General features: G+C 32.6%; 1 protein-coding gene across 1 annotated transcript in view; it reads right to left on the bottom strand.

Moving 5' to 3' along the window:
* LOC127726461 (vascular endothelial growth factor receptor 1-like) overlaps positions 1-22,142 on the bottom strand; it is a 49,336-nt gene that overhangs the window by 20,207 nt on the left and 6,987 nt on the right. Inside the window, exons 3-13 of the mRNA XM_052233839.1 lie at positions 19,431-19,570; positions 18,592-18,778; positions 17,391-17,550; positions 16,870-16,991; positions 16,064-16,394; positions 12,134-12,276; positions 9,276-9,471; positions 7,794-7,894; positions 6,436-6,572; positions 6,139-6,268; positions 2,297-2,401 (exon numbers count right to left, since the gene is read on the bottom strand). Coding sequence (XP_052089799.1) covers positions 2,297-2,401; positions 6,139-6,268; positions 6,436-6,572; positions 7,794-7,894; positions 9,276-9,471; positions 12,134-12,276; positions 16,064-16,394; positions 16,870-16,991; positions 17,391-17,550; positions 18,592-18,778; positions 19,431-19,570 — 1,752 coding nt within the window. The remainder of the gene's footprint in view (positions 1-2,296; positions 2,402-6,138; positions 6,269-6,435; positions 6,573-7,793; positions 7,895-9,275; positions 9,472-12,133; positions 12,277-16,063; positions 16,395-16,869; positions 16,992-17,390; positions 17,551-18,591; positions 18,779-19,430; positions 19,571-22,142) is intronic.

The raw sequence follows: 22,142 nt of genomic DNA, 5'->3' as shown, positions 1-22,142 counted from the left end.
TGCGCCACTAATGAGGCTTATATAGACGAAATATGCGTCATGCGTTCTAAATTATAAGTCAGGTATATCTTTAGTGAGTTTTTACGACAAGTGGCTTCGTTCCGCCCAGGAGTCAGCACGGAATATCATTGATACGGTCATTTTTTGTAGTTTCATTAATATTAATACGTCCAGAGGTAAATCCTCCCATGAAAGATTGTTTTGAGTAACTTAAGAGAGGTGAAAGATACCAAAGGGATATTCAAACTCATAAATCGAAAAAAAACTGACAATGTCATGGCAAATTTTGAATAAAAATGGAAAATACTGTGAATTATGTATCCAATACAAACAAAAAGAATATATGAATTTAAATTGTTTGCCATTGGAAACTGTCTTGAGTGAATTAACACTATATATCTGGTAAGAAAATTATATCTTTACATCTTTTTTCCTTAAAGATGGTGTAATAGAATATGTTTAGGGTGTATAAACGATATCTCAAACTATATACTTGCAATGTTAAAAACAAATATGACTTGTATCAGCCTTTTTGTAAAAGAATAAATAATTTACAGAAAAAAGCCTTCTTAATAAGGTCTTCAGAAAACATGTAAAATGTATTCATTTTATGTAGAATTCTTTGAAGATTTACCCATAATGCTTTATTAACCTACCATCACTTTCTATTAGGATTTACCAACAATGCTTCATTAACCTACCACCGAATTTTAATGAGGATTAACCAACAATACTTCATCAACCTACCATCGCATTCTATTAGGATTTACCCATAATGCTTCATTTACCTAACACCGAATTTTAATGAGGATTAACCCACAATACTTCATCAACCTACCACCGCATTCTATTAGGATTTACCCACAATGCTTCATTAACCTTACACCGAATTTTATGAGGATTTACCCACAATGCTTACTTTAAAACTGAGGTTTATATCCGGGTCAGAAGCTATATTTAATTTTAACTGAATAATCTATTTTAAAGTTTAATTTCTTATCTGAGAACTCAACTGTCAGATGACAAAATATAAATATATATATCAATAAAAATAAAACGTTGTAACAATGCCGATATTAATGTTTTGAGTTACATAAATAAATTTCACAAAAAGTAACGATAATGTCCACTATCCCACCGGTTTCAGCTTCGACCATCAGGGATATATATATATAGTCTATCCTAAATTGAGGTAAATTATATGGCCTTCCAAATACCGTTTCGATCACTAACATCACTGAAGAGACATTAATTGTCGAAATCCGGATATGATGTACTAATTTTTTGCACCTTTTGTTTGCGGTATACCATCTTTTCCGCAAGTTTATTGTTTTCTGTTTGATATTAAATTAATAATTTTAAAAGATCCATTTTGTAACATCTTGTGATCCGTTTATCTAGCAATCGCCAATGGCAGTCAGCAGGGTTTAAGAACATTTGTTGTTCGACCTGTTAGTCAAATGCGTTTTGTTAAAATATACTTTTTCACTTTTTTGGTCTTTTGGAAATTGTTGTTTGTGCTGTATTTAGACCCCTCTATTAAGAAATTTGTTTTGCATGCACACGTATAAAAATTGCTGTTTTTATCCAACGCAATCATAGGTTTGAACGTTGTTTTCAATTTAGACTTGTTTATATATATATAGATATATATATAGTTTCTAAGAATAACAACGATCAACATTCAATATATCTAGGCGTCGATCAGTTTGAAAATAAACTGATGCAGTTACTAAATTAATTTATATAAATGCCTATATATATATATTGAGGTAAATACATATCAGTTAAGCAAGGTACACATGGAATATGTAATGTTGTAATGTACTATTGTAATAATTATTTATGCATTTCTCTGTGCTGAGAGTTCTTGCGTTTGTTTGTACTGTATTCCTGTCACGTATTGTTCTCATTTTAGCGATATTTTTTAACATTGCCGTATAATCGGGAGGATTGGCTACCCATAAAACTAGGTTCAACCCACCATTTTTTCTTAAAATGTCCTGTACCAAGTCAGGAATATGGCAGTTGTTATCAAATACTCGTTTCTATGTATGTTGGCGTTTGTTTTTGTTGCAGTTCAGTGTTTCTGTTGTTCCGTTGTTTTCCTTTTATAGTTGATGTGTTTCCCTCGGTTTTAGTTTGTAACCCGGATTTGTTTTCTCTTAATCGATTTATGACTTTTAAACAGCGGTATACTACTGTTGCCTTTATTAATCCTACTGAGATAATCATTGGGCATGAAAAATGTAAATAAACACCCTGCTAAATTAAATGTTACATTTTTAGTGCCTACCTTTGGCCGTTTTTACGGCAACTGTTGAACCAATTTCATTTTCCAGTATACCGATAGCTTCGGCTTTAATGACACGACCAAAATTTCCCTGACCTAATACCATACCTAAAATTATTATTAAATATGTCAGCTATTCTGAATAATGAATCACTACTTCAAATAACAAATACATTTCAGTAGTGTTATGGTACTCTTTTCTTTTTTTATAAACAAGTGTTACTCTTATCATTTCCAGGTTTTTTTTATGTTTTGTGGGATTCGTGTTGCTCATTCGTGTTACTCATTCTTTAGTAGTGTTTTGTCAACTTAATAAGTCTTTTCGTCTTTTTCCGATGGCGTGTTCAGTTTCTTTTTGACTTCCGAATGTCCCCTTGGTATCTCCCGCCTCTTTCTTGCAATGATATTTGAATTCTTCGTTGTTTTTTTTTTAGTAGTCATATTTGTATTGGATTGTGAGTATCCTGCGATATGATGTGGGAATGCAATGTTCTTCACATCTACTAAAACCATTATAAAACTTATTGGATAGATCATATGGCGGATTATGGTTCTATAGGGATACACTTTTCACCGATATACTTTTAACATACTATTACTTGAACTTCTAACAAACACCATGATATTAATATGAACCATTGGCATACGTTTTACAGATATCCTGATTCTTTGACCATCATTTATGTAATTTTAACAAATATGCTTATGTTTAAAGCAAATATCATTTAATGTATATGTTAAATAATACCCTGATACTTAAAATCTGATCCCGATATATACCGAAAGCACCATATACTTCTAACAAGTATTTAAATACCCGTAAAATCAGTCGGAAATAATAACTAGTATCAGTTTAATTATCAAAAGCAAAGATATACTTTAATTAGTATCAGTATACATATCAGAAGCTTCGGTATACTTTTAACAAGGATCAGTATACTCATAGAAAGCTTCCGTTTACTCTAACCAAGTATCAATATACATATAAAAAGCATCGAAATATTTTTAACAAGTATCAGATTAAATCATATAAGGCATCTGTATTCTATCAAGTATTTGGATACATAAAAACACCATCGGCATACTTTTGACAAGTATTTGGATACACGTAAACAGTATCGGTAATCTGTAACAGGTTTCAGTATATGAAAATAATGGAAGTAAATCTCGCGAGAATGAACAAGACGCGGAGAAGGTCTGAAACAGGACAATTATATTCGATACGTTTTATATCTGTAACTTTTATTTAACTAAACATATTGTCAAAATTCAAACTCTATAGTACAAAACATTCTGCAAAACTAATTACATGCCAGAAACGCATTTGGAAGAAGACATTCAATTTTATATAACCAATTTTGAACTAATGTCTTAAAAAGTTCTGACGTAAAAGGCTACTGTCCTGGCAGCTTTTTTACTTTTAAAACAAGTACAAATTATAAAATTAAGTTTTTTTAGGAAAGTAAAGGACGTTATCTCTACATTCGTGCAAATATGTCATACCATACAATCATTTTGTAGAAATTATTTCATTCATAAATAAAATTTCTTTGGAAATATTGGCTATTTATATTAAAATGATCAACGTAATTGACAGATATTTTATTGCGATAACGATTTATAAATTCATTAAATTTCATATTTTCATAAACAGTATACATGATATACTTCAAACTTTACAGTGAAATAATAATTTCATGCGAGACACGCATTTTGAAAAAAAGATATTTAACTTTATATTTCGGTTCTGAAAGAATTTTTTGAAAGTTTTAACGCAATAAGCTACTGTCCTGGCATATTATTATACTCTTCTAACACGAAGAAAATATCAAATTATGAATTTTTAGAACTATCATGCCTTAGACTTTAACAATCGTATAAAAAATATTATGTCAGACAGTTGTTTTGTAGAAATCATTTCAATTACAAATAAACTTTCCTATGAAATGTCCACCTTTTGTTTTTAACTGTCCTGTCAAAATTTTCTTACTTTTTCAAATATGTTAGTAATATTCTGTTTTTTACTATACAGTTTGAGTTTTGACAATATGTTGAGGTAAACGAAAGTTACAGATAAAAACCTATCGAAATAATTGTCCTGGTTTTATCTGTCTTGTTTCGGAGCTTCCACGCGTCTTGTTGATTCTTGCGAGATGTTTCACTTCCCCGATTTTCGTATACTGAAACTTGTTACAGTATACCGATACTTTTCAAATGTATCCATATACTTCTGAACCCATGATTTTTATATATATACAGATACTAGTAAAAAGTATACTGATGCTTTTGATAAGTCAACTGATACTTCATAAAAATTAACCAATGATTTTTATAAGTATACTGCTACTTGCTAAAAGTATACCGATACTTATTATAAATATTCTGATACTTTTTAAAAGTATATTGATGCTTTTTATAAGTATAATGAAAAGTATACTTATGCTTAGAATAAGTATAATGATACTTATTTACAGTAGACCAATGCTTTATATAAGTATACTGATAATTGTTAAAAGTCAACAGATGCTTACTATAAATATATTGATTCTTGTTTTTAGTTTACCGATGCTTTTTATAAGTATATTTAAACTTTTTAAAAGTATACCGATACTTATTATAAGTAAACTGGTCTATCTAAAAAAAATAACGATGATTTTTATAAGTATACTGATCCTTGTTAAAAGTATACCTATGCTTTTGATAGGTAAATTGATACTTGTTATAACTACCGATTCATTTTACGTGTATCTAAACACTTGTTAGAAGTATACTGAAGCTTTTGATAGGTATATTGATACTTGTTATAACTACCGAATCTTTTTTACGTGTATCTAAACACTTGTTAGAAGTATACTGATGCTTCCGGTATATATCGGGATACATATTGAAAGTATCAGTATATAATTAAACATATAATGATACTTGTTTTAAACGAAAGCATATTTGTTAAAAGTATACGAATGCTTGACATAGTATCAGGATACTTGTGAAAGTATACCAATAGTTGAAATCTATATCCTGATGTTTGATAGAAGTATCCTGATACTTTTAAAGGTATATGTTTACTTGTTGAAAGTATATCGATGTAAATTATACCCCTATCGAACTATCATTATTCTGGCATAATCCGCCACTCATAGATAGGTCAGTGGATGAGGCTTTGTAAGGTTTAATTTCTAACCCTACCCTTGCATTCCATTTGCATTCTAAAGTATCCACACTGCTTACTCGATGCTTCAACATTTCATATCCTACGAATGGATACATACATTTTTTGTTTTTTTTTCAACTCTTTAACGACATGTTACGCAGTCTTACATCTTTAGATACGAAATAGTCTGTAATTTTACCGATGGTGTTCTTTTCACTATTGTGACATTTTGACTGCGTAACTATTCACATGGCAAGTGATACCGATAGAGGAGACGCTTACCCTGTCGACGCACTCGATCGCGCTCTTTTTGGAGTTCAGGCGATTCCCATGGTTTTTGATTGTTGCTTTGATTTGTCTTCTTGGTCGATTTAAGAGATCTGAACATCGGTAAACTACTGTTGCCTTAATCTGTCCCGAGTATGCATGAGATATTGCTCGTTTGACAATAGGTATGTAATCGGCCTTAGTTAGTTGTCAATATGTAGACAAATTACAAATTTTAACTTAGTAAATGTTTTACCTATACTTAGGACAAAGTGATGTATTATTGGAAAGAAGCCTATATCAGCTGATGTCTCAACCAGAATAAAAACTATCTAAGCCCCTTTTTAAGGAATTTCTTTCATGGATTTTTGTTGTTGAAAAAAAATTGACGTGTCACAAATTGGTATATAAGATTCTGTCTGCTTACCCTGTCTGAGCTTCTTTTTTGGAAACTCCCATTTTGCATCATAGGGTAAACAGGATGTTTGTTCATCAATAGGTATATCAGGAATATAGTCTCCACTGGGATGCATCAATGTCCTCTCCAATTCTTTATGCTTAAAAAAAGCATAGTTGAATGAAAAGGAATTATTATACTTATGAAAGAAGAGAAAGAAAAATCACACTGTTGGAGAGATCTCTTCCGAAACTGACCGATATTTATTGACATTGAATTTTAATATCTTAAAGCATCGTACATGTTTTATTGCTATTGGTGACTTACCAGTGCTACAGCCTTACGCTTGTAAAGTACACACATTACCAACACTACAAGTATAATGACTGCTACTGCTACTGCAACCACCACAGATACAATTATTTTGATGTCATGTGTCTTTAACGGCATTGTATGCTGTTCGCCTAAAATGAATCATATTTCTATAGCAATAACTTTCCCATTTGCCTCATGCTATATTCACATTTTAAATTAATTGGTTCACTGGTCTTACATTACAAAACATATGACAATTCTTTGCAAAATTTCCTCAGGCAAAGTTGACCTTAGATGGATTTGAAATTGTTGACTTTGGGCGTTCCTGATGAAGGTAAAACATGAAGTGCGCTTCGGACGCATATCATTTATAAGTGTTATTTTCGTTTGCTCTATTATAACCATCTCTTAAAAAATGTTAACATTTTGTAATGATTTAATCAATTGAAACAAAAAATGCTTGTTTGTAATATCGTTCAATTTACACATTATTTGTGTGTACCTGTTAAGAGCAGTTGATATAAATTTCAATTGTATGAAGTATTCTACTTTTAGTTGGTAACATTTTATTCGGCACTGCTATGGTTTTTGTCATTTATTCTTTGGATTGGATTTGTCGAACGTTTAGTTTTGTCAGGTTTTATGGACTTCCCCCTATTTGAATATACCTTGGAGTTTGGTATTTTTGTTAATACATTTTTTGGCTATTTTTTAAGGTCTATTTATTCATATAGTTCCTCAAGTGTTCACGTACTTATACATCCTTCGCTTTAAATTTTAGTTTTGAGCATTCCAGATACAGGTAGCTATATTACATCATGTTCACAGTAAGCAAGTGAGGACAGATCTTTTAAGGCTAAATAGATCAAACTAGATCTATTCACTTGTGCTAATAAAACAGTTACAGTTTCAGTGATCCCATGATACAGCACAATCTGGTTCTTGTAGGACTTTAATAGTATACTAGCAATGATCTTAAAAAAACAATTATGATTTTCATATCAAGGTCCTGACCAACCTTTGACTAAGATCATAACACATACCTTGGGTTATAGAAAAATAATTATATGGATGATTACAAATTTAACTATTTAATCCTAAAAAGATAAAACACGTAACTTAAGTGCCGTTACTGGATGTGACCTTGACATTATATAAAAGTCATCAATCATGCTTGTGACTCATACAAAGATAGTCAGAAGTGGGACATGGATCAATGAAAGCACATAAAAGTTACAGCCCAGTGACCAAGAAACAGTTGATAGAGAACCTATTCACAGGCGAGGTAAGTATACATCCGCCAAACACAATTTCAACTTTTTAAACACTTCATCACTTTTTATTTTGTTCATCATATTTAAGTAGCATACCAACAAATAATGTCCATTTCATGCAAGCCATGCCCCGGCTGTTTGTTGCTTCACATTTATAAACACCTTGGTGAATCTTGGAAGTTTTATTAATTCTCAAACTGAAATTACAAATCAGCAATCTATATCATACATTCGAACAGAATTTCAAATATGCAGATTCAAACAGCTGAACGGTACCAACCGAATTTTTTTCTATTAATATTTCATCTAAAAAACATACTATGTATGATCCAATGAATTATATATTCCCTATATTATTTGTAAAATAGATGTAGTCAATTAAACATTAAAAGGCCACATAACATTCAAAGTCAGGTTGCAATTCTTCAATCAGAACTGCCGAACTCAAATTTGCATATGTTAATTTGTTATATAATGTTTGCTTACAACAAAATATCGTATTTAGCCCTCTGAAATTTCTTGCTTGGTAAAACATGTTTACATATGGAAAAGATTTAGACAGGCAAACAAATGTTCTTAACAGAAATTTGTGATATATCTCTGATTATGTTGGTAACAAGGAAATTATGAATAAAATTGAGAATGGAAATGGGGAATATGTCAAAGAGACAACAACACGACCAAAGAGCAGACAACAGCCGAAGGCCACCAATGGGTCTTCAATGCAGCGAGAAAATCCCGCACCCGGAGGTGGTCCTCAGCTGGCCCCTAAATAAAAGTGTGCACTAGTTTAGTGAAAATGGACGTCACACTAAACTCCAAAACATATAAATGAACTAATATTAAAAAACATACAAGACTAACAAAGGCCAGAGGCTCCTGACTTGGGACAGGCGCAAAATGCGGCGGGGTTAAACATGGTTTGTGAGATCTCAACCCTCCCCCTATACCTCTAGCAAATGTAGAAAAAAGAAACACATAGCAATACGCACAGTAAAACTCAGTTTAAAAGAAGTCCGAGTCCGATGTCAAAATAGGTAAAAAAAAAAAATAAGCAAAATGACAATGATACATACATAAACAAAGGACTACTAGCAGTTACTGACATGCCAGCTCCAAACCTCAATTAAACTGATTCAAAGATAATGTCTTCATCATATGAAAATCGAGTACAATCCCTCCCGTTAGGGGTTCAGGATCATACCATCATAACATATATGAGAAGAACATAACCCGTATCATGCCAACAACTGGTTTTAGAATAAATGTGTTTATTTCCGATGCAAAGACCCTATGAGTGAATCAATATTAATACCAAAATATGCAATCCTTAATGACTTGACAACAGTATCGTAACTATATCCTTTCCGAATAAGTCTGTTTAAAGGTTTGGTTATCTTTTGAGGTGAATGCCGACATTTTTCGCTTTGTAAAGAATATTACCATAAAAGATTGGATGTGAAATACCTAAACGTATAAGATGTATGAATGAATATTAAAAGTCAAATGATTAACAAAACTTTCCTTTTGAGTCGATTATATTGTTATTCTTTAATGCGAAATGACAATAATACAAACCTCCTATGATCATTTGTGAAGTATATTCCGAAAGTATTTGTATATTCTATTAATGTATTGTCTTTAAACCATCGAAAGCTTGGTTCTGGTGTTCCTACCATTTCACAATCAGCCACTTTGTAAGATATGCCCTCTTTGATATTAATTCTTGTTTCTTGGTCATGCTGTCCTTCTACCAAATGAGGTTTTACTAACCCTAATACAGATTGATATAGAAGTCGTTATGTAAGTACAGTACAAGTGGCATAATATATCAAATAAGAACAAAACTGCATCGATCCAACATGACTGTACTTTGAACATTTGTGTAAAAATCATATTTGTATGAAGGTATACAAATATTCTATACTGAATGCTCTTTTTAAACATGTTACAAACAACGCTACATAGAAAACTAAAGACTATACAACATATTTCCCACCAAAACCTAGAGCTGATCTCAGGTGCCAAGGAAAGGTTAGCATCGTGTTTCACTAATGGCTACCACCAGGTTGCTAATGTTCAGTGCAAATAGGTCTTATTCGGTGATGTCACAAACGAGGAAAAGAGGATAAAATGTAGTTATGACAATTGGAATATGTCCGTGGTCATCTGTCACACAGATATTCAATAATGCTCAACCAACTCGTGATGGCAATCGTAAAAACTTCGAACGGATTACTTCAACTTTACCACTTGGAACCCTTGGTTCAATAGTTTTGTAAGCAACAACCTTCTATTACGGAAATCATGATAAGAATCGTACGCTCTCTTGACGCCCTGCCCTTTTATGAAAAAGAAATAGTACCATGCCCCTTTTCCGTCGTTATTTATAACGCCCTGTTCTGTTTTGTTGTAGAAAATCCCTACTTCTAAGGAGCACTTCCCTCTGGATGATATATACTCCATTATTGTTTATATGCAGGTGCTGCTGAAATGTAACTACACAGGAATGGAAAGTTTCTAATTGGAAAGTTGAAATCATCCCTTTTGGCATAAAGTTTTATCATCAACCGACTATTATTGTCAATTTACAGATTTAAGTCAAAATATTAGAGAGACTTAACTGTATCTGTTGTATTTTTTTTATTCAAGTTCGATGGGATAGATGCATTCAATATAGTCATCAAACTTTGAAAAATAAAGTGAGAGGACATCATCTATATATCTTTCAGTTAAAAATTGTTCTCCTCCTTAACTACCGTAATCCTATTTTAGAACTGACATTGTTAATATAGACCTATAATATGTATTACATCTTGCGAAAACATTGGACATCTTGTGTACAAAATGTACATTTCGATTGGGCGGTGTAGCTTGCCTCCATAGACAGTTGTTACTAGTGAACACCTGAACTACAACAGTGCCAAGCTTAAAGGAAATCAGTTCTTATAGCACTGAAGGTAGTAATTTCTTGCAGCAGATGCGCATTTCGAAAATTAATTCCAAGTATTGCAGCCTACAATAGAGCCTTCAGCATAAAATCCATACTATTTTATTTTCGTGATTTGTAGTTCTACTGAAGCTTGCAGTCAGTAGTAGTTCTTAACGAAGGGTAAAATAACTATTAAAGAATCGAAAGTGATATTATTACGAGTTTGACACAAGCAGTAATCTCAGTACCAGTATCTATGACAAACGAGACGATTTTAATTTTGAAATTATAAATTCCCATCACCTTAGCCGCAATATACCAACTTCACCTGCATATGGGATATACATTTCCCAACTCATTCGGTATTCAAGAGCTTGCAGCTGCTACTCAGATTTGATAAAACGTCACCAGTGTCTGAGCAGAAAGTTGATAAACCAGGGTTATGTCAAAGAACGTCTCGTCCTTTTTCTTAAAAAATTCACCAGAAGATACCAAGACCTTATAAATAGATATTCCGTATCAACTTCACAAATAGTACATGATGGTCTTGAAGTATAGATTCTGGGTACTGACGTTGTTTATCATGTTAATTACGTGTTAAAGTGTTCTTTTAATTTGTCTTTGTATATTTTAAACGTTACTGCTTAGTCCATTTTTGATAATAAACTTTTGGCGTGGCTCGGTATTTATACATCTCGCCATAACACAGTTACTTTTTGAATTCTTGACTTTCATTTTTGCTTTGTACTTTGTCTATAGAGTGTCTATATGCCATTTTGTTTTTCTTTGTTGAATTGGTTATTTGTTTTTATATTGATTACGATTATAACACAATTTTGACAATTTTTACCTATTATGTCTGTTTGTTTTGCTCACACATTGTTGTCAATATAATGGAATTCCATGCGCCTGTCATACAAGTGAGGGGTTTAGCTAGCTATAAAACCAGGTTTAATCCATCATTTCCTACATTAGGAAATGTCTGTACCAAGTCAGGAATATGACAGTTGTTTTCCATTTGTTTGATCTTTTGATTTTGCCTGTTGATAAAGGACTTTCCGTTTTGAATTTTCCTTGGAGTTCGGTACTTTTGTGATTTTACTTTTTAATTAATTCCAGAATTTCCACACCTTTGAACAGTGAGGGCAAATTAAAAAACCAGGATATCACATTCCTCCAAAATTACACTGTTTCTCTGATTCCTGTGGCAAAAGCTGATATAACGGATCCGGCATCGTAAGGGTTAATCTTATCGCCAATCAAAACTCAATTTCTTATTTTCAAATTGTCAGGGAAAAAATTGATTGAAATAAATGACATTTGAAATATACAAATTTTGCCGGCTTGAGAACTCAATTGAAAAGGATAATTGTAAACGAAATATGCAGTGAAAATTTGTTACTTGGGAGTATTCAGCACCATTGTCTTTGGTCTAATACCAAGGCATAAGAAAATTTTGAAAATTGTGTAATAATTTCCGTGGGAAAGTGAAAGTGTACAATACCTCTAACTTTAATATTTCTTTCTGTTCTATCTGTCTCTATATGACTACTGCTATCAGGTTTAGTACCAAGACAAATATAAGAACCAGTATCCGATAGTTGTATTGAATGAATAACCAGCTTAACAGTCAGGGAAAACGGAGATCTGAAATGAAAATGAAATTCAAAAGCTCTTAGACTGAAAACCAAAGAATCTAGATGAAATCTGCATTTCAATTGTCGTTTTTTATATTAAATAAAAACATGACCTCAATAACCAAGGTCCCATATATTTGACTACAAAAACTGAAAGAAGGCACCTAAAACTTGTAGATCTTTTTTTTTGTTCAGGATAAGGCACGATAAGTCTACTTTATTCACCCCTTGCATCAAGGAATAAAGGTATGATATTGCTACCTTTTGGTCCCTTGTATTCTTGAGCTTCCTTTTTGCCCTTCAATTTAGGAATAAAGGTATGATATGCTTCTTTAGTCCCCTTATCATTAAGGAGCCAATGTACTACGAGGCTATTTTTATTCCGTGTTTTCAAGATAAAAGAAAGATAAGTGACGTCTTCCTTCTCATATTCAAGAATATCAGAATAACAGTTTTAAACTTTCTGTGTTCATGGTTTTCACTTGTAATCATGAGTAAAGGTATGATACGACTACTTTTTTGCCTCTTGAATTCACCAGTTTAGACGTTATATTGCCACTCTTTGGTATAATATTCCTTAAGTATAATCCGCAATACCTTCACTTTTTTACCACTGTATTCAGATTCTACCTGTAATATTGACCCATTCTATTCAGACGTAAAGATATGAAAGGTTAACTTCTATGGCTTCTTGTATTCAGAAATTAAGATATTCTACAACTTTTCCTTTTGTACCTTGTATGCAAGGGCGACGGTTTAAAAAGACCACTTCTCTGGCCCCTTATATGCATGAGTATGGATGTAATATGGCAGTTTCACCTTATGTATTTAGAATTAAAATTTAGATCGGTTTACGTTTTTTACTTTTAGCATGCACATTTGAAGGTATCATAGAGCTACATGTTTAATCCTTGTATTTAGGTGTAAAGGTATGACAAGTATCTTCTGCAGACTATTTGTAAACCATTGTATTATGTTCCTCTTGTTGCACATTTGGCTGAAGGTGTTTATTGCACCCATATTGTTTTCATGAAAGGGTTAATTTCTTTAGCATCTAGTTTTCAAGGGTTACGGTATTATAGGACCAATTATTTGCCCCTTTTATTCAGGAGAAAAAATAGACATGTATAATATGGCTGTGTGTGGCACAGTATATCCAGGAGTAAACTTATATATACAGGAGTAAAGGTAAGATAAGATTGAATTTTGATATTGTACTCATAAGTGAAAGAATTATTGACCCTCTATATCTACGACTTTGATTCATCATTAAGGATCTTATTCGGCTACTGTTTAGCCCCTGGTATAATAAGGGCTTGTTTTTACTATCTCAATGTGGTCAAGAGTGAAAGTATAGTAGGATAAGTTTCGACGATTGTATCCATGTAGACAAATTTATGACAGCTTAACGTTTTCGCCGTTTGAACTTTTGATTTAGGATATAATTGTGTTTTTGTTTTTGTTTTCAGAAGTAATGGTATGATAGGGCTCTTATCTACATTATTTATACAGGATAACACATGGCGGTGTGTTTGCTCCTTGTATATATATATATAAATATGATAACATGCTACCTTTTGATTCCGTATTTATCTGAAGTGATTGGAATATCTGTTTGTGGTAAGGCTGTTCATCATTCTTAATTTCATTTTTAAAACAAATGCTTAAAATAACTTATATGTGGATAAGTATGACAAAATGACATGTCAATGTTACGTATAAAAGATAACAAGCATCATAAAAAATACTGGACAGTGCAACAAACCACTACAACAACCGACTACCCAGAAATAACTGACATTTAAACAAAAACAGCCACATAGTCTGACTTGATACAGGCACAAAATATGGTGGAATGGTTTTACTTGCACCCAAATTTCCACTTTGCCTAACTGTCTATGTATATGTTTGTCGTAAAACTAAACCACACACTAAAATACCTTCCCAATACCATCAGAAGGACTTAAACAAGGAAATAACAAGAATGTTACCATAGTACACGGACTCGCACTATCAATTTATATGTTCAGTGGACCGTGAAATTGGGGTCAAAACTCTCATTTGGCATTAAAATTAGACAAATCATATCATAGGGAACATGTGTACTAAGTTTCAAGTTGATTGGACTTCAACTTCATCAAAAAACAACCTCGACCAAAAACTTTCACCTGAAGCGGGGAGGACGGACGAACGGACAGACGCACAGACCGGAAAACATAATGCCCCTCTACTATCGTAGGTGGGGCATAAATACGGCATATAATTATGAAAGCAGTGTGAAATTATGATCGCTTCTGCAGAAAGCTAACATCTTCTTATTTTTATACGGTAGCTGCAGCTGTTGGTTAGATATTACTGCTCAATGGTAATCAGAACAACACTCCTTACAGGTTTCATGAAGTCTCATAAAATTAAATTGAAATCGGGTGTTTTCTGTTAGAGGCTAGTAAGTATTTCAAATAATCAGAACATCAGAAGATAATCATTTTAACTTAATTATTGATTACATAACGCATATTCACCATGCTGTTGAAAGATGTTAGAAATATCCCGAGTCTAAATATATCATTATTTGTGCTTAAGCTCGACACTATGCTAAAATCTAGGCTGAGAAACACTATATAATTGAAATTTTTTACGAGAAATATTACATTTATGGATTAGATGCTAATAAAGATTGAAGCATTTTAACCTCAGTTTGTCAAATAATGGTTATAATTATTTATTCCTCGATAAGTTTCCCTATTTTCTTCTATATAAGTTATGTTGGTGTTGCTGTCTTTAAACTTGGTTGTTGCATCCATATATTGTTTTACATTTATTACTGTATTTAAATGTAATGAATCGATTTATATAGTATTCAATGTAAGTTTCATTTATAATTACCTTCCTCTAGTTATTGTGCTTCTGTTCCCATTTTCTATAGGTTGTAATGTTTCCGATTCCTCTTCTCTGTACGATATATTTACTCTACTATATTCCCACAAGGTGGCGTAGCAGATTAATGTTATACTGTCTTCCTCAATAGGTTTGGCGTTAGAAATATTTAAAAATAAACTTTCTTTCTTTTCTGTAAAATAAAATGATTTTTTTTTCATACCAATTTTGCACATAAACATTAGGTTTGAAATTACAATATCACTTAAAAAGAATGTCAGAATTTAAAAAAAAAATATTTAAGAGTCACAGTATTTAGTATTATTCAAAAATTCCTGTCTCAGATGAATGTGCGTCCTACATACATGCATATTTGCATATTATGATCTAACAATATACCAAGTTTCATATAGATATAATGAACCAACTTTGAGGGGCAGTAGCTGGAAAGGATCAAAATTTTCCAAGTCCAGTTGTGCAATACTCTAGAACAACTCAAAGGCATGTATATCCTACAAATATGTACATCTGCATATTAGGATCTAACTAAGAAACAACTTCCATGTAGATATGATAAACTATGGAGTATGGAGTTGCAATTATAAGGTAGGTGTTGGAATGAGCAAAATTTCCAAACCTCGAAAAGCATCTATTTGTGAAAACTCAATGGACTAGAGCATCCTAGCCATCGAGAGACGATGAAAATGTCGGTTCGAAAATAGTCACAATTTCTATGGTAAATAGGGGCATGCTTATGGATAAACTAAACAGAATTAAAAATCCTTCACATGATGGTGTTTGCATATCACGATCAATTATTCAACAAAGCTTGAAGTTGGTCCTGATAGACGAACAGATAGATAGACTGATTACTATATACCCTTTTGACTTTTTTTCGCGGGAGTAGAAAAAATCCACACTGTATCATGCGCTTGCCTTTAATCTTTACAATTTCGTTTGCAGATATTGTATTTCCTATTTTATTTTTAGCTCTACACCTTATTACTTCCGTCTGTTCAGCTAAGTAAGTTAAACGCAAATTCCTCCCTTTCAGAGACTCGACGTCTGTTTTATTTCTCCATTGTTGTCTGGTCTGGTTATAACACATATTTATGTCACATGGTGAAAACTCCATCCATACATGTATATCACCGGAGTCAACACATGGCACATTGCATGTTAAAGTATAAAATTTGTTATATTGGTAGTAGTCCCCTGCTTTATCTGACTTTATCTCTACTAAAGGTTTACCTGTCAAAACAACACATTTATATAGTTACCTCATTTATACATATAGAAGCTAATAATAAATCATTCTTAAATAAACAAAGAAACTTTCTTGTTTCTCCCTTCTTTTTTTTTTTAACTTTTTGTATGTTAATGGAAGTAAAACCTTTGTAATAATGTTTAATTTTTCTGAACCATACCAAATTAATAGAGCTCTTATTCAAACTTTTCAATTGATAATTACTAGAACATTTAAATAATGGTTTTCAACATTTGTTGAATGAGACGCTAGCTTCTAGATATTTAGAGGTTTACTTATTTTATAGAAATCTGATTGTGTTTGAAGACTGTATATTGTTCTCTTTTGTTTGTGTCGTTGAGTTACTATTCCATTCACAAATTTCCCACATATGCTTTTAATCGTAAACTTTGCAAAAAAACTTGAAACCTTATTACTGATATCTTGATAGCCCTTAGATAACCACAAATTGTTACTTACATCTAACAACCAATTTAATATCTTTAGTTACTAAAATGGTGCTTTCAGCTTTAACTGTGTATGTTCCAGTCATATATTTTGCCACTCTCTTGATGGAATAAGCAGTTGTGTTCGTCGTAGTGCTGCAAAATTATTACATAATTATGTAATACTTGAATAGAGTAATTGAAATACTTTTTTTTGTAATTCTTTATATTTCATATTTAATGTAAAACACGTCCAATTGTTGTGTTTTACTGGATATTGTTTTAAACGTAGCAGCCGTTTAGATGATAAATAAATACTCTAATTTTGGGGAAGGCATTTATCGTACCATTCCATAAGCTCTTAAGATGTCTCAGCAATTCTTACTAATATTTATTCAAACATGATAATCTAATCAGATAATTCAAGATAATATATGTTCAAATTTGTTTTGTAGTAACACAGGAAAACATCTTGCAAAAAGTTTATGTATAGATATCGATGATGATGGCGAGCTAACAATGATTGATTATTCAATGATTATTCATTTAACATACGTTATAGTCTCGTTTCCGTCCACATTATGAAGCTGGTTATTCCCGCGCCACCATGTAATTGTGGGAAGGAAGGGATTTCCATTAAAGTCAGCTCTCAAGGTTACCCGTTTACCTTCTTCTGCATACACTATTGACCAAGCAATTACTAATGATACAAAATCTGTGAAAGGTAAAACCGTGATAACATTATTCATAGAATTTACGAAACAAGTTTTATATGCTTATTTTGAGCTCTATTGATGATTTTTGTGCAGATGGAACGAGATTGATTGTTTTTAAGGCCACTTTCAACACTATTGAGCTATTTCGTGGCGGTCAGTATTTATTGGTGGAGGAAGCCGGAGTGCCCGGAGAGAACTACCGACCATCGATAGAAAAACTGACAATCCTAGTCAATTACGATTAGAGTCGAGTGCATCTGCCCCGTGCGGAAGTCGAACTCACAACCTCAGTGTTGACTGGCTAGTGATACAGTAGTTCGACTACTTAGACCACTGGGACACAGAGGCCCCAAGATGAAACGAGTTTGGCGTCTTAATTATAAAGCTTTTGCATTTTGTTCTTTTTTACCTTTGATAACAATTTACTATGATACTTGAATATCAGCCAGAACAACAAAAAAGACAAAGATGTGCTTTGATTTTTGTCCTGAAATTCAAATAATTTAACACGTTGTTTTAATGGCATGTTTTAACAAACGACTTAAGTTTATCGACAGTTTTTTTAATTAAATACATTGTAATATTTCTTTAAAAAAAACTGTAAAGGTCAACATTTTGATCACTTATCCCTTGTGGAAGTGCTTATTACATAAAACTGCTCCAACAGAGTCATGAAGAAGAACGACTGAAATCAACACTACATGAGTTTTACGGTCGCCATCACAAACTGATTGACCGATACGATATGTGTACATCTCAACTCACTATCGACGTGTTTCGCAGTCGTAGATTTTTAGATACCAAAATAGCCGTTTAATCTGTTAAGTTTTTCTCCTTTTGCAATTCATACGATTCCCTCAGTTTTTGTTTGTTACCTTTTTAATTTGTCTTTTTAATTTATGAGATTGAAACATCGGAAAATATACTTTCAGATTAAAATTTATTTGTTTCCAATATGTGAAGGTAACTTTTGTTCACTTCGTATAAATTCATGGTAGTTAAGATACATAAATTTAACACCTAATGATTTCAACACCTACCCACTACATTTATTACGGTGCTGACATTATTTTGTTTTCCATCATGCGTCAGCACTTTACACGTGTATTCTCCTTCGTCACTCTTTTTAGCATTTGTTACGACCATGTTGCTGTACAAAACATCAAAGTCGACAGTTTCTGACTTAACCTCTGTTATTGGATCTGTATAATGTAGTCGATCTGATCTCTGAAATATCAAATCAAACCATCAAATGGATGTATGAGATTTGAACATCAGTATACCATTGTTGCCAGTGTAGCAGTTGAGCTGATTTTTCGATGTTTCGAAACGACTTTCATCTAAATTAAACAGGTACTTCCCAATTTTTCATAAGCATTTAGTATATTTTCGCTTTGCTTCATTGTTTAAACATTCGTGTAATTAGTTCTAATTAAATTTACTATACATAATTCCTTTATTTAGAAAATCAATTATTATATAAGTCTAATAATTTTTGAAATCCTTTCTTTTTCTTGCAAGAGCCATTTTCTGTACAAGACTTTCAATGTAGGTTCCTTAACAAGGACTTTTTGCATTCTCGCCAGTTTCAGCCTTTGAATGGACATTTTTATGTCTAAATTGGTGAAACGTTGGCTTTTCTTCAAAATTTTGTGAATGTACAAATCTGGTTCTTACTTACGTGAATTTGACCATGTATATACTCTGATTTGTAGTTCCTGAGAAAAATGCGAAAATGGAAGTTTTATGTGCGAATGGACGGAAGAACACATGGACGTCCGGGTGGACGGGCCTACAGATTTACGGATGAACGTCCGGATTGACAGAGTGAGGTAAAACAGTGCACCCGATGAGTAAGACAAAGTGGTTATTTCCTTACCTCATTTGATGAGTATGACCAGTTCATAACAAATGTAGCTCCTCTATCAATATATACCCTGCACTGGATTTCAAATTCCTCACCTATCATTACTGTTGTTTTAGATATTATTAAGGCTGGCTGTGGTACTGATGTTGATCCTAAGTATTGTTAAAAGAAAAATTTAATAGTTGCACTCATCGTTAAATAATAATAACATTAAGTTTACTCTCTTTAAAAGTAAAGATGTACAATAAACAAATGTATACTTAGATAAACACACATTTACAAGTTGATGTGTCGGTACACCACAAATGCCCCCTCCCCCTTTTTCTCCCTTGCTGCAGCATTTAGATGAATGAATGAATCTTAAATTACAGGTGCTGACATAATTTTTAAGCATAATAACATAAAATATATAGTGACAGTAATGACGGTAAACGGATAATAAGATAATAATTTCATCGCAAGCATATACATACAACTGTTATGCAATTGTAATGTGTAATCTAAGACAATTTTTCAGTTAAGTTCTTTTAGCTAGCTGGTAAAACAAATACAAGTTTTCATCAAATCTTAGGGCCCTAATTCTGCTAAACAATTGTCAAGCTAAACACAAACTCAATAAGTAAGTTATCATTATACATTCATGTATCAAAATTAAAATAGATATTTATAGGGCATAATGATGAAAGTCAAAACAAATGTTTGCTTTCAGAATGACAGAAGGACTGAATGACAGAAACACGGACATGGGTAACACAGTATGCCCCAGCCTCAAATGAAAATATAGTACCAGTGCACAATATTTTTCTTGAGAGCTGTTTACTGTTAACTTCATATAAAAGCTATAAGCTTACTTTCTGTGATAAAATCCATAGTGGAAAATTAGTTTTATTCATTGCAAATAACAGTCAGAGATTGATGGATCTGAGGGAAAATATTGCAATTGTTTCCATTGATATTTGTATTGTTTCCCAAAAATATTTCAACCGAACATGTATTCGCTATTTGATTCAATCTTAAAGACAAATTGAAAGAGTTGGTATTGCTTTGTTTCATAAAAAAGAATGGCCAACGTAGATTCAAGTATCTTGTCTTAGGGGGGATCAATCCTACTTTGTAAAAAATCACTCTGATTCAAACAAAACATTCTCTGAAACTGACATTATCCAGATGCTTGATTTCTTGATTGACAACATATTTGTTACGTTTGGAAGACGTGTTTTTCAACAAACAATCGGCATTCCCATGGGAACCAACTGTTTCCCTCTTCTTGCCAACTTGTTCCTTAATTTTTATGAGGCTGACTTCATACAGGAACTTCTTAGGAAGAAAGAAAAGAAGTTATCAGTATCCTTTAACTTTCTCTTCCGCTATATAAATGATGTTCTCTCACTAAATAATTCAAAATTTGTTGACTATGTTGAACGCATCTATCCCATCGAACTTGAGATAAAGGATACAACAGATTCAGTTAAGTCTGCTTCATATCTTGACTTACATCTAGAAATTGACAATGAGGGTTGGTTGAAGACAAAACTTTACGACAAAAGAGATGATTTCAGCTTCCCAATTGTGAACTTTCCGTTTCTATGTAGCAACATTCCAGCAGCGCCTGCATACGGAGCATATATCTGCCAATTGATACAATATTCCCGGGCTTGTATATCTTATCATGATTTCCTTGATAGAGGGTTGCTGCTCACAAGGAAGCTATTATACCAAGAGTTCTAAATGGTGAAGTTGAAATCATCCCTTCGTAAATTTTACGGTCACGAGTTGGTTGACCGTTAGCGTTATGTTCCTAATGTCGTAACTACAATCCCGTCCCCTTTTTACGAATGTAACCTACCGACTTGTTACCGGGTTTGTACTTACATGAGCAACTCCACATGTGGAGCAGGATCTGCTTACACTTCCGGAGCACCTGAGATCACCCCCAGTTTTTGGTGGGGTTCGTGTTACTTAGTCTTTAGTTTTCTATGTTGTGTTTTGTGTACTATTGTTTGTCTGTTTGTCTGTTTGTCTTTTTCTTTTTTAGCCATGGCGTTGTCAGTTTATTTTCGATTTATAAGTTTGAATGTCCCTCTGGTATCTTTCGACCCTCTCTTAATGTAGCTGTTTAATTTTAAAAATTGCAAACCATCCTTGGTACAGTGGATATTTACAAATAGACAATATAATTCTTACCGAAATCTTGGCAATTCAAATGCAATTATGTTTTAAATATTCCCTCTGAATATAACAACCAATCTCACGTACCCAGTGTCAATTATACCTTTGTACAATACTTAATAAACGGGTCAATATGTTCTTTCTTTGTCTTTAAGGATCATGTGGCCATAAATGTTACTAGACAGCTACACGGTTAATAGTTCATTCAAAGACTACTTCAAAATTCCAGAATTAAATGAGGGTAGAGTATGTGATGAAAGAGTATGATGAAAAATAAATTCTACCAAATGTGAAACTTTTGTGAAAACTGTCTATTGAGTTACGAGTATTAGCTTGTTTAGTACAGACAAATAGACTATATCCCCAGAGGCGAATGTGACAGGGGTGAATAATGAATTTTGAAAATATCCATGATATCTATGACCTGGATTTTATATGCTATTACATTTTTAAGGGTTGCGGTTTTGTATCATCAATTGTACATCTTCTTTTTTTTCTTTTGGTGTACACTACTAGTACTGTTGAACTTATGATTCCTTCTTTCTGTTCCATAAC

Source organism: Mytilus californianus, unplaced genomic scaffold, assembly GCF_021869535.1.
Source record: "Mytilus californianus isolate M0D057914Y unplaced genomic scaffold, xbMytCali1.0.p SCAF_17, whole genome shotgun sequence".
In the NCBI taxonomy this organism is placed as follows: domain Eukaryota; kingdom Metazoa; phylum Mollusca; class Bivalvia; order Mytilida; family Mytilidae; genus Mytilus; species Mytilus californianus.
Note: the sequence above shows the minus strand (reverse complement) of the source record. Positions and strands in the feature narration are given on the sequence as shown.